General features: G+C 34.6%; 1 protein-coding gene and 1 long non-coding RNA gene across 2 annotated transcripts in view; one reads left to right on the top strand and one right to left on the bottom strand.

The window, feature by feature from the left end:
* LOC136252752 (uncharacterized) overlaps positions 1-14,289 on the top strand; it is a 232,625-nt gene that overhangs the window by 69,282 nt on the left and 149,054 nt on the right. The window lies entirely within an intron of this gene.
* LOC136253082 (uncharacterized) overlaps positions 4,927-14,289 on the bottom strand; it is a 45,562-nt gene continuing 36,199 nt past the window's right edge. The window contains exon 5 of the mRNA XM_066045684.1: positions 4,927-12,445. Coding sequence (XP_065901756.1) covers positions 6,201-12,445 — 6,245 coding nt within the window. The 3' untranslated portion in view covers positions 4,927-6,200. The remainder of the gene's footprint in view (positions 12,446-14,289) is intronic.

The raw sequence follows: 14,289 nt of genomic DNA, 5'->3' as shown, positions 1-14,289 counted from the left end.
GACCTTGTAGTATACTGTATGCTGTCTTCCTATAAATACTGGTGCAAACATGTGGCTATACAGGTAATGAACTTTTGAAGAGCAAATGATTCAGCAATAATTTGGAGTGTACACAAGCATCAGTTGCTATACCTTTTATAATGAGAAGAGAAACCAGCAGCCTCTGCACTGTAGCAATACACAGCTTTCTACCCAACTGAGATTTTGAGGTCTTCATGGTATCAAGGATAATGACATCACTGGACATCTCATCAGATTGTACACCTGACACTGGGTGGGAAGAAAACATGATTATGGGTTAAAATTCATGTTTGTAGCTGTAGTATAATCAGGGTTTTTGATACGTATTTTGACACTGAGCCAAACTAGCCCAACCCAGATATCTACTGCTCCACCAGTAGTACGTATAACACTGAGCCAATTAGCTTAAGTGTGAAGTGCATTATCCACAAAGCTGAGGTAAATGGAGCAGAAGCTATGGGATGTGTGGGTCATTTTGTGTTCACACTGAGCCAATGGAGCACCATATTGCCTAAGGGTATAATGCACAGATTGCTAAATGAAACTATATAAATGTAAAAGTTACTTATCTGATTTCGTGTGGTATATATATTTCATTGATGGGTTTCAATTTTATGCAGCCATGCAATGTATACCTTCTCTGACCCTCAACTGTCTGAGCAATACCACATGACAGAGGTATCCAAAAGATGGCTTCTATACATATGCCCAAATTGATGTACGTATATTCACACATCACATGATGTCAGTTCTATTTCCTTCCAATTATGACAGTACTTTAAATGTTTCAGTGACTCTGTCACTATTCATGATAACAGACACACACGGTACTTTTAATAATCAATACATATGGTACATAATGGAATCTCAATCATTTTCTACTACATGTCTGACTGATGCTCATTGCAATTATGCAGTCAATATAGTACTATTATTAATAGTAGTGTACTAAATTATAGTATGTTCAAACAGTCCAAAAATTGATATGCTCATGAAACTTCTCTATTCTGGTCATCCTTTGTTTTATTTTTTAAACATGTGGCTACATTTGGCTAGTCACTTTGTATTATGCATGCTTCAGATATTCTACAATTCTGAAGCTATAACTGGTTAAACTGGATATAATGCAGTCACCTTATAGTATACCGTATGGTGTCTTTCTATTAATAGTAGTGAGCAAGTATGTGGCTATACATAAGCAGCGAACTTTGAGAGCCATCAATTCAAAACAGTAAAATGATTTCTGTAGATAGGGGTAGCAGTTGCTACCTTGATAACTCCTCCTGTATAACATCCTTAAAGAGCACAAGCATGCATAGTTATCTTCTGCAATGTACTTGCCAGTGATATGGTTTATTCTCAGAAAATGTGTTGTTTCAGTTGTATAATTTGGTTACTAGCAACCAATTCTATAGAATAGTGTATTATGGACATCTGCAATTTCACAACTTCAAATGAACATTTATCATGCATGTACTATAAAAGATACCATGTGTTCTACAAAGTTGATGGATTGTCAGTACACACACAATGTATTTGAATTATGCATTGCTCAACTTGGAGCAAAGTATTAATCAATCTATCAATCACTACCCCCACATTACTTACAGACAGTAATACAAGGAAGCTGAGGTCAGTCTATGCAGGATATGTCATTGTAGGAGTAGTGCATACAGAAGTCATATGATATAACTGCATCACATGACAACCCACACAATAATAATTCTGCAAGAGGAAACGTGTATAGGATATTAACTTCCTATTCAATGATTACTAAAAAATATAGTTTGATTTAAGGCAATGCCATGTTGCTGTATATGACTGTACAATGCAAGCAGTGTATAGATTGTGCATTATATTATAGTATGGCAATAATGACTGTTCTATTACACATGCACGCAAAGTTCAACTATCAGTTACATAGCACAAATAAATACACGCAAACATTTCCTATGAGAATAATGTTTCCTTTGTGTATTTTGTAAAGTGATCATAAGATACACTATGAGTATATGATAGCTACTGTACATGATAAGCACATGTGATAGTAACATCCAAAGAACTTATAATTACTAATCAGAAATGTTACAGTTACGTTACTACTAGTATAGATTATCAAACGTACTATAAGTATGTTGTTACATTTTTAGTTTATACATATGTGAGTGACTGTCTTTACAAGCCCCAGTAATTTTGATGCTGTCTAAAAATATTTGTTAATGCATCAAGCTTCTACCCACTAAATTGGAAGCTAAATTACAATTACAATTTGATCTCAGTATTGCAGTACTAATGATGCTGTTTCAAATGATAAGTCAAATTGAAGTATTGACAAATGGTTGTTCAAACTTAAGATCATAAAGAGACTGAAAGACCAGCTTCACAGACTGATGGTACCATTGTTGAGTTACAGTACATTTGTTAAAGGACTGGGATTTTGAAAACAGGACACATGTGGGCACAAACTATAATAGTATACTTCATCACATAATAGCTAGGTATATCTCAGTACCAGAACTAAATCTGTGGGCAAATTTATGCTTTCAAATGGTTTTCATGTCCCAGCACATTATTATATTAGGTATGTGTACTGCAATAAATGGTCAGCAACATCAATTGTTAAGAAAATGTTTATACACATGAAAATTCAGTACAATACATAACATGGCCTAGGAAAGTATGTATACTGGTATCACTACAATCAATATTGTGTATGCAGTTCCTGGGATGGATCATTTCAACAGCAAGTACAAGTTTAGAATTATCATACTCTGGTGGTTGTTTGTTGATGTTAACATCATGACAGGCACAATACCACCATCCTCAATTGTAAAAGACAGCACAATTTCTACTCCACTAAGTCCACTTATCATTATCCTTGTCTTTACTCTTTAGTGGAGAACGTCATGTTGCCAGATGGCTGATCACCTGCCAGGTAAAAATTTCCAGCTATTCCAGGGTATCCTCCAATAGTAAGTGGATATCCCTTACTGGCACTTCCCACACTAAAGTTGTGATAATGAATGAAAGTCCAGCAAGAAGATGTTTGGTAGTCAACTCTCATCCCCCAATGGCCTTGCTCTGTTAAACAATGCAACTGCTTTAAGCCATACCAGAATTCTGTTGTAAGGTCACCAAATCAGAGTCCCTCTTCAAAATCTATCCAGCTTCTGTCACAGTTCACTTCACTATATCTCTTGTTCCTCTGTACCACCGACCATCCTCCATCACTAGTGTTCATGTCACAGTAGACCTTCACACTGTCAAATGCTCCCTTCTTCAGCTTGTATATACACAGTGCAGATGGTGAAGGAAATATCATGAGGTCACAACAATAATAATATTATTGTTAATAGGTAGTTGTGTTCAAAAAGGACATTTTGAATTGAAGTTCAAGCATTGGCCAGTAGTGGCGATAGTGTCAGCATGATTGCATGAAAAGTTGAGTAATGATGTTCATATAGCTGCTGCTATAGGTGATATATCTGCTAAAGTCACTGGCTATAGAGAATAAATCACTGATATTTCAGTAGGCACTAGAGTACTTAGCAAAATACAGAGGTGTAAGGGACATATTTACATATTATAGGTGTCTGGTTAACAAATTACATCATGAACTTTATCACTGTTGTGAGAGCTATCAGTCTGCAATTAGTTTACTTGTAAGTTACAGGTATGGTAAGTTACGTCTGTCTATGCGATTTCACATAGCACATAATCATGCCTTACAGGGAAAATTTCAGATATAAAGTGTAGGTGTCATTATAATTATATTTAATATCTCTCTTGATAGCTAGGCTTTTCTTGTCACATTTTGTATTCATCAATAGTGAAACTAAATATATTCAGCACACCACATCAAGTGTAGCACATACTATCATTAATTGTATAACTTTAATAGTCATGGCAATGCCTGCGATTATGCAATGTTCAGTCTTCAAACAATTAATTGGCTTATTTCATCCTAGTACTGAGATATGACTTGTTTTGTGGTTTGTGTTCACATGATCGCTTTTTGCTGACCATGCAGGTCACAGATTGATAGTGATGAATTACCTCCTTATGCATGGACAGACTGTAGTAGGGTATTCCAATTATACACTGTATATGCGTTGTAAAGCTTGTAATGTAAAATTCTTTCTTGTTATCCACTGTTAGTTAAGTGATGCAAGTAATGATAGTTACTTATTAGACAAAGTGTAATAATATTTCACTAATATGGCAGCTATAGGATGACATGATGTGAACAGTTGTACTAGAATATTTCACAGGTGAACTAATTAAATTTTATGACTAAATTTTGGAAAACTACCCATATTGCCACGCATGAATAATTAGAATTTTAAGGTTTACGGTGATACTGTTTAAGGCAGGATCCAGTTTTAAGAAAATTAATTTTTCTTGTAATTCAAGGAATTGAGAATTGATTGAAACCATTAAAAAGTGAATTTATACCAAGAAGCTTATTACTCAATTGTTAAATATTTTACTTGTCAAATGCATCCACATGGGTGATTTTCCAAAATTTGCTCATATTTCATGTCTACACTTTATGATTGTAAGGGTGGAGATCAAAGTAGAGATGGAGTTTTGCACGTATTTGGTTATGTACAGTAAGATGGATAATGTAGGTCGTGCTCTTGCATATCCATCATTGCATGCATAGTATACACACCTTTGTGTGTCATAGCCATGCACCTATACAAGCTTAGCAATATCATAGTATGCTCAAATTAAGATCAGAATTGTTACCAAACTCTTGCAAAATAGATAGAACAATGCAGTTGAAAAGGAGCAGCTGCAGGTTAGCTTATCATGAACATATATATGTACATATTGTATAGTATAATATAATATATTTATTTAAATACTTAAGTGTAAAAGCAGTTACAAACAAAAGATTGTACAATGAAATATGCTAGCTATATTTATGTAAAAATTACACTGATGGAATACTGGCATCCTGTACCAGTATCCAAAAACTACATTACTTGTAATTACTTTACCTAAAAAGTAAAAATTATGACTACTTAACTTGAAAGTTACAGTAATATAATAACATAACTTACAATAAATTATATAGAATAGTTAAGAAATAAATTAATGTGATAAGTTGATGAATTGTGATCGGGACAGGACTAGATATGATCGAAGCTCATGGAAAAGTGGACTACATGGACAGAGGTAGTGGAATTTATGAGAGTCAGTCAGATTGAAATTAGCAATACAATGTTTCCAGAAGAATGATTTAATTAGATTTTTGATGGTAACTGTAGATAAGTCCATGTTGATAATTGGTAGAAAATTCCAAAGTCTATATATTTGGTTAAAATAGAAGTGATGTTGTTTGTTATTGAAAGATGGATTATGGCTCAGCTTTAGTCTGTTAGATCTGGTGCAACTGTTAGAGAATGAGACATATGAGTTGATGTTAATACTTGAGGTAGGGTTCTTAGTGCTGGTAATGAAAAACATAATATTTTCAGATAATTCCAGAATATACAATAAAGGAAGGAGTTGAAGTATAGGCGTGTTTTGCAGTTGGATGTATAGTCATTCAGGATGTATTTGGTGGATTTCTAGATCTGTTACACTGCCGAGTCCATTACAACGGAGTACTTGTAGTTACTGCACTGAATAACTGCACATGACATGGGCACATGACAGATACTGTATCTGCCATAAGCATGTTAATGACTGTGCGTACAATTATCATAAAATTATAAACTTTCTTTGCAGTGTGTTGGCTACAATATTATATCAGCAACATGTACAGCAACAACTATGAACATCATTACACTGTTACACCATGACAGAACCCATCACTGTACAATACTGACTCTTCCATGATACATTATAGTTGGAATCATTACAATATTAAAAAAAGTATGTCTCGGTTGTTGCTGTATTATAATTACGTATTATTATAACTGTGTTCTGGTGGGGAAATCAAACCTACTATCCTGGGTGCATGGCTTTCCCACAAAGAATGTATATCAACTACATATATTACCTAATAATTATAGTAAATTCTTGATGAATACTGAAATACTTAATACAATATTATGCATGCAAATGTATGTGAACTATGTTTAATACAATAAAAATTAATGAATATGGACTATGTAAACTGTAGACGTTTCCTCACATCTTAATAGTGACTATATTCTAACTCTTATTTACACTGAACTGTAATTGAATTTGTCAATTTGAAGCCTCTTTAGTGATGAATTTAAGTTAACAGCATGAAAAACAGTATATATTGCGTTTTGGCTGATATCATTACCCAACATGTAAAGCTCCTCCAGTGTGTTGTTATTAGTGAGACAACAAATAATAGCTAGCACACCATCTTCGCTAATGTTATTGTAGGAAATGTTAAGCTGTTTTACACATGTGTTGTAGTGTAAGAGATTTGATGCTATTAGTACTCCAGTATTGCCAATATTCTTATTGGATAAGTCCCAAAATTGATCTGTTGTATTAACAGTAACTTCATCATTTTTCCAAGATATTATGAGTTCTTGTAGTGTTGTGTTGTGTTTATAAGACTCACTGATGACTACTGCTCCATCATCAGGAATGCCACAATAAGAAACATCAAATTTTCGCAGTGTCATATTAGACTGAATGACTTCAGCAATCTTGTAAGCTCCCTCAACACTAATCTTGTTATGTGAAATATTAATTTCTAGTAAAATAGTATTGTTCATTAAACAGTTAGTGATGGCAATTGTCCCATCATCCATTACTTGATTGCCTGACACATCAAGCTTTACAACATTAGTATTGCTGTATAACAATGCTGATACAATCTGTGCTCCACTGTCTCCCATGTTTTTATTAGCCATGTTACATGTTGGACCCTCTCCATTGATTTTAATGACATCTTTATTTTCTGGTAAAGATACTGTCAGTGTTAGTAGTGAGGTATTACTTTTAATAGAATCACAGAGTGATAATATTCCAGATTTAGAAACACAGTTTTGTGAAATGTCCAGTATTCGTAGTGTTGTATTAACTTCTATGCTCTTTGCAATGTATAGTATACCTGCATCTGTAATTGTGTTATGCGACAACATTAGTTCACACAAAGAGCAATTAACATTATCAATAATAGCAACTGCTCCACTAGCAGATATTTTGTTTAGTGAAAAATTTAGTTTCTTTAGTGAACAATTTGCTTGAATGGCCTTTGCAATTGCTATAGCTCCTATATCACCAATACTATTTCTGAAAAGGTACAGTTCTTCTAATGTGTTGTTATTCTGCAGACTGCAACTGATAGCTATAGCTCCAACATCAGTTATGTTATTCCATGAAATGTTAAGTTTTATTATATTGATATTTTTATATAACATTGTTGACAGTAGTACTGCTCCAGCATCACCAATCGTTTTACCAGACAGATCACACAATGTGTCTTCTCTGGAGAGTGCAGTTATGTAATCTATTGTTTTTTGAGATAACGAATGGTACAGATACAAATATTTGCTCTTACTCTCGAGATAATCACACATGCCTTCAACCTCCTTATCAGATATATTATAGCAAGAAATGTCATTTTTCATCGCTGTGAAATAATTGCATAAACCAAATACCATTAATGATAGGGCATCACAACTGATAAACTTGCTAAATGTTTTGTATGCATGCTCATCATATATTATGTTAATGTCTTTTAACCTATCACTGTTGCTCAATATTGCTTTACAGTGTACTGCAACTGGTGGTGTTGTGCTATATGCAAAAATATTCTTGTTGTTATTTATTTCTTCATTACTGATTTTTGTCCATAACAGGTTCACTTCACCCAAAGTTGAGTTGCTTACTAAAATGTCTTGAATTATGCATAAATCAGTTCTTCTAATACGACACAAAGATAGTGAAACAAGTTTCCAATTTGCTTCTAGACATTCTGTTATCTCCTTAACATATTTTTCCATTCCACGATCTCCACAAAGTGTTAAACTATAAACACGACAATGTCTAATGATAGCACAATACACACTCCATGGGGATGAGGCATTTCCACTGAGATCAATAAAATTCAGTGATCTTACATTATTGACAGAGTATAGCAGATGCTTCATTCCACTACCAGTTATCTTATTATTTGACAAATCAATTACCATCAGTGTGTTATTTCTTGTCAAACAATCACAAATTACCACAGCGTCATCATCAGATATGTTATTATATGAAAGGTCAAGCTTCCACACCATTGTGTTATGGTACAAACCAAGTGCTACAAATGGAAGCATACTACGAGTAGTAGCAATATTTTTGGATAATTCTATTTCTTTAGGTATAGATTCATAATAATAATCATCATCCAATATTTTGATATCCACCATGCTGCTATTGTCATTCGCTGCAAGTTCTGCTGTTTTATTAAATGTGTTTGTTGGACATTTTGTATGTAACAAAATATTTCTTTGATTATCTTTTCCTTCATTTCTGTATTTCTTTTGAGACAAACTCACTTCCCTTATTGTTGTGTTCTTAACCAAAACATTCTTAATTGTGTCTATTCCAGTCCTTCCAATACTATGCAAAGTTAATGTATCCAGTCCTCTATTAGCTTCTAGACTATGAGTTATCTCCGTAACATACTGTTCCATTCCATGATCTCCACAAAGTGTTAAACCATTAACACGACAATGTCTAATGATAGCACAATACACACTCCATGGGGATGAGGTATTTCCACTGAGATCAATATAATTCAGTGATGTTACATTTATGACAGAGTATAGCAGATGCTTCATTCCACTACCAGTTATCTTATTATTTGACAAATCAATCACCATCAATGTGTTATTTCTTTTCAAACAATCACTAATTACCACAGCACCATCATCAGATATGTCATTATATGAAAGATCAAGTTTCCACACCATTGTGTTATGGTACAAACCAAGTGCTACAAATAAAATCATACTATTACCAGTAGTAGCAATATTTTTGGATAATTCTATTTCTGGTATAGGTCCATAATAATAATCATCATCCAATATTTTGATATCCACCATGCTGCTATTGTCATTCGCCGCAAGTTCTGCTGTTTTATTAAATGTGTTTGTTGGACATTTTGTATGTAACAAAATATTTCTTTGATTATCTTTTCCTTCATTTCTGTATTTCTTTTGAGACAAACTCACTTCCCTTATTGTTGTGTTCTTAACCAAAACATTCTTAATTGTGTCTATTCCAGTCCTTCCAATACTATGCAAAGTTAATGTATCCAGTCCTCTATTAGCTTCTAGACTATGAGTTATCTCCGTAACATACTGTTCCATTCCATGATCTCCACAAAGTGTTAAACCATTAACACGACAATGTCTAATGATAGCACAATACACACTCCATGGAGATGAGTGATTTCCACTGAGATCAACATATTCCAGATTTAACATGTTGTTCTTAACAACTTCTGTCAAAAGTTTCATTCCAAAACTAGTTATCTTATTATGTGACACATCAAATATTTTGACTGTATTACTTCTCTCAACAACAGTTTCTTTTTGGGGATCACACACTGCAGTATGTGAGATACCTAATTTATAAACGTTTGTGTTATTAGACAAACCAAATGCTAGTAAAGCTATTTCATTATCACTAATACCTTTGTCAGAAAGCTTAATTGTATCAGGTGGACATTGGTATTCATCATATAGTATATTTATATCCACTATTCGATCTTTTATTGGGAGCACAGGGCCTAGGCCTGCTCTAATTTTTGTTTGAAATAAAATGTATTTGTTCTTTATTTGCTTCCATGAAAAGTTGATTGTATTTAATGTTTCATTGTCAACCAAAACTCTTTTAATTGATTCTAATCCAATTTTTCCAATACTATACAATGTCAGTGATTCAAGTCCTTTGTTTGCATTTAAGCTTCCTGTTATTTCCTCAACATGTTTTTCCATTCCATCATCTCCACAAAGTGTTAAACTATTAACACGACAATGTCTAATGATAGCACAATACACACTCCATGGGGATGAGTGATTTCCACTGAGATCAACATATTCCAGAGTTAACATGTTGTTCTTAACAACTTCTGTCAAAAGTTTCATTCCAATACTAGTTATCTTATTATGTGACACATTAAATATTTTGACTGTATTACTTCTCTCAACAACAGTTTCTTTTATGGGATCACACACTGCAGCAAGTGAGACACCAAATTTATAAACTTTTGTATTATCAGATGAACCAAATGCTAATACTGCTATTGCATCATCACTAATATCTTTATTAGACAGCTCAATTGTATCAGGTGAACATTTGTGGTCATCACATAATATGTTGATATCCACTATTCGATTATTCATTGGGAGCACAGGACATGCCATTTTTCTATTAAGTAAAATGTATTTGTTCTTTACTTTCTTCCATGACAAGTTGATCATATTTAATGTTTTATTGCCAACTAAAACTTTTCCAATTGATTGTACTCCAATTTTTCCAATACTATTCAATGACAGTGATACAATTCCTTTGTTTGCATTTAAGTTACTTGTTATTTCCTCAATATAATTTTCCATTCCATCATCTCCACAAAGTGTTAAACTATTAACACAACAATGTCTAACGATAGCACAATACACACTCCATGGGGATGAATGATTTCCACTGAGGTCAACATATTCTAATGTTGACATGTTCTTTTCATTCTTGATAACATTGTCCAATACTGCATTCATCCCAATGCTTCTAAGGTTACAGTCTCCTAAATCTAGAATTCTCCATTGTTGGTTAGAAGCAGACATAAAAAATGACAGTGATGAAATATTAGGTGGAAGCAATGTTACACCACTGAGCTTGATATCACCACTACTAAAGATAGAGGAAATTTCTACTGGTATTTGATCACTTTTGGCTTCCATGTAGCATTGGAACAAATGCAAACACTTTCTTTTGTCACTTTGAATATCACGAGAAAGACTGTATAGTTGATTATTTGCACCCTTGCTTGTTTGTAGTGCTTCATTTGAAATATCAGGTGATAGAGCAATTTTTACATGCTTCGGATATGTCGACAGAAAGTGCACTAATACATTTGACTTTGTTCCAACAATACCTACATACATCATCCACATAAAATTATACTGACCTTCCCAAAATGATAACTTCATTGCCAGCAACTGTCCTTCAATAGGAAGATTAGACACATGTAGGGCAGCAAGGTATTCTTGCATTGTGAAATGAAGGAAGTTAAAAGAGGTAGTTTTTCCAGCTCCCCTCTGAACATAATGTTGTACAGCTTGTAACAAACCAAATCCATTAATGGTTCCTGGAGTGTCATCAATCTCAGGACACATTTTCTTGATTTTATCATATGAAAACACTAGTTGATTCCTTTTTAATCCTTTATAGGCTAGTTTGGCCAATTTAAGAACAAAAACATATATATCTTCAGGTAAATCTGACAATTTTGTAACTACACGTTGATCAAATGGAGCTGTTTTCCTTAAATATCGATATAACGTGTGAACAATAAAAAATTCATTCATTTCAGTCAATGTTTCAGGTGAGCTATCCATGTGGAAAAGAAATAGAAGAATTGCTAAATGAAGAGGAATAAAACAAAGTCCATTTATAACAGGGTGTAGTTTCAGGTACTTCTCCAGTTCCTGCCTTTCATTGGGTGAATCTTTGAGTGATAGTGATATATATTTATCACGTTCTTCCTTTGCAAATCCAAGAATTTCAATTCTCCTGTCAACTACACCATGTAGAAATAATGAAGCAGTCGGTCGTGAAGTAATTACTACAACAGACCGATGCAATAATTTCCCATCTCTAATACCTTTAATAATACTTGTAATTAATGAGTCTCGCTGTAGATGTGCAGGATATTCATCAAACCCATCAAATACAAATGCTACATTTTCCCCTCTAGATTGAGTTATGAATTTTTCCAACTCTTGAGGTGATTCTTCAACAGTAAACAAACTCAACAAATCACTTATTGTTCTTACTTCATGTACCCTTGGATCTCTAAGGTATACCAAGAAAACTAATTTACATTTTTTTAATAATTCTCCTTTTGACCATTGAAATACAATTTCTTTAGCTAGGACAGTCTTCCCTATTCCCGGAGCACCTTCTATTAGAATACATTTTGGCTGTTCATTACTAATTATTGCTTGGTCAGTAGGATCTGCTGCAAAGATTCTGCAGATGTCTTTAGTGACTCGGGAATGTGATGATGCTAATTTGTCCACAGCAGGGGCACCTTCTTTAAATCGATTAGATATTTCAATCAGCTCTTGTTGTGTTCGCCTGCTGCTACTATAATGTATTAGTGCAACACTAACAATTGATGTAGGTTGATCTGGAGGCCATTCTTCTTCTGGAAGTTTTCGCCTAGCTGTTCTATAGTCTGCATGAAGATCATTAGCCAGTCTGTTAACTACAATAAAAAGAGTATTTCCAAAACATTAAAAAATAGCAACACTCCACAAGATAATAGTCCACATACACTGTGCAATACTGTAAATAAGGAATATCAAAAAGATCAAATTACAGTAACTAATTGCTACCGTCACCCATGAGGAGATTTGGTTAGTGCATGATGTTATGGTATTAATAAAAATAGGAATTCGCAACAGTGACATTACAGAAAATCCTTGTTGTGGGTAGTGGTTACTAGGGTATATATGTAGTAGTTGTAACATGGGCATGAGTGATTTTCCTGAAATATACGTACAAGCACGAGGGCGCAGCCCAAGTGCGGGTGCATATATTTCAGGCAAATCACAAGTGCCTATGTTACAACTAATATATTCCACTTGAGTGATTCACCTGCAAGTGTGGGGAAACTGCAGGAATGCTTTGCGAGTGTATTTATATGGGACCATATGAATTTCGATTGTGGATAATGTCGTAAGAGCAACAACAAGGTGCTGCTGAGAGGCCCAACGTAAGTGTATCGACATGAGCATGCAGATCGCTTCGGTTGTGGATACGCAATTAAACACAGGAAATCCAAATGCGAGCTGAGCAGCTAATAATAAAGCTATAAAGTACTTACTATACTAGCCATGAATAAATGAAAGAAGTGAATATGTTTACAGCGCTATAAAGCCAATTAAGCGCCACGCCCAGTTACTACGCGCATGTGACATCACGCCAGGTGTCAAAACAGCAATATAAAGATGATGCAAGTGCACTAAAGTACTTACTTTACTAGTCATGAATAAACTAAACTAGTGAATACTATTAACACTAATGGCCAAATCAATTAAGCGCTATGCCTATCTTCTGGACATCGCCACGTGACATTAAAGGTACAATTTCTGGATGCAATATATGTTGGCGTAAGCAACCAATGTACAATGACGTCACAAGCACAAGATAACCACATTATTGGAGGACTAATGTACAGGTGCCCATGGAAAAATTGTTTTGATTGATCATATTTCAGCCAGGGAAGGAGATATCTAGCTCTAAGAAACAGGTACAGTTACATACAAGACAACACAAAAAATGAATTGTATCACAAGCTGGATAATTTTCAAGATAACGCTTGTTCACAATGGTTTTTGTCACTTTTTACCCATAACTGTTCGCTACTGGTCGATATCTTGTTTCATGTGACCATCTTTTACTTATGACATCATTGCAGATAAAGTCCATTGAAGGATGTCTTGCCATCAAAGGTAAGCCAAAGTGAACATATAAGTAAAGGAGCTTCTGTGGCGATTCACCATTCGCCAAGGAAGAAGAGGAAGCAATACACACCTCAGCAGATGGAGAAGGCACTAGAGGCTGTGGCATCTGGGTGGAGTAGTGTTCGTGATGCAACACTGTTGCATGATGGCCCTGTTTCCACACTTCATAACAGAGCTAGTGGTCGTGTTATTTGTGGTGTGAAGACAGGGCCAGTGAAAAAATGGCTCTTAGAACACTTTTAAAGGAATGTTCCTCAGTGTCTTATGGGAAGACCAGGTAGCAGGTATTGGCCATTGCTGAGAGAGTTGCTTGTGATAAGGAAGTGTTAAGGAAAGACAAAATCAGTAAAGATTGGTGAAGAGAATTTTTGGAAAGACAGAATGATCTCACACTGAGAAAAGGACAGATGCTGCGAACTCAGAAACAATGGGAAATTATTTCAGGTTGCTCAAGGAGACCCTGACCAAGAATGACTTGTTGAATTCACCACATCAAATTTACAACATTGATGAAAGCAGTTACCACTTGATCCGAAGGTACTAAATGCGGTGACTGCAAGGGGCAGTAAGAAGGTGAATACAA

This window comes from Dysidea avara, chromosome 4 (genome assembly GCF_963678975.1).
Source record: "Dysidea avara chromosome 4, odDysAvar1.4, whole genome shotgun sequence".
In the NCBI taxonomy this organism is placed as follows: Eukaryota; Metazoa; Porifera; class Demospongiae; order Dictyoceratida; family Dysideidae; genus Dysidea; species Dysidea avara.
This window is presented reverse-complemented; position numbering and strand designations above follow the sequence as displayed.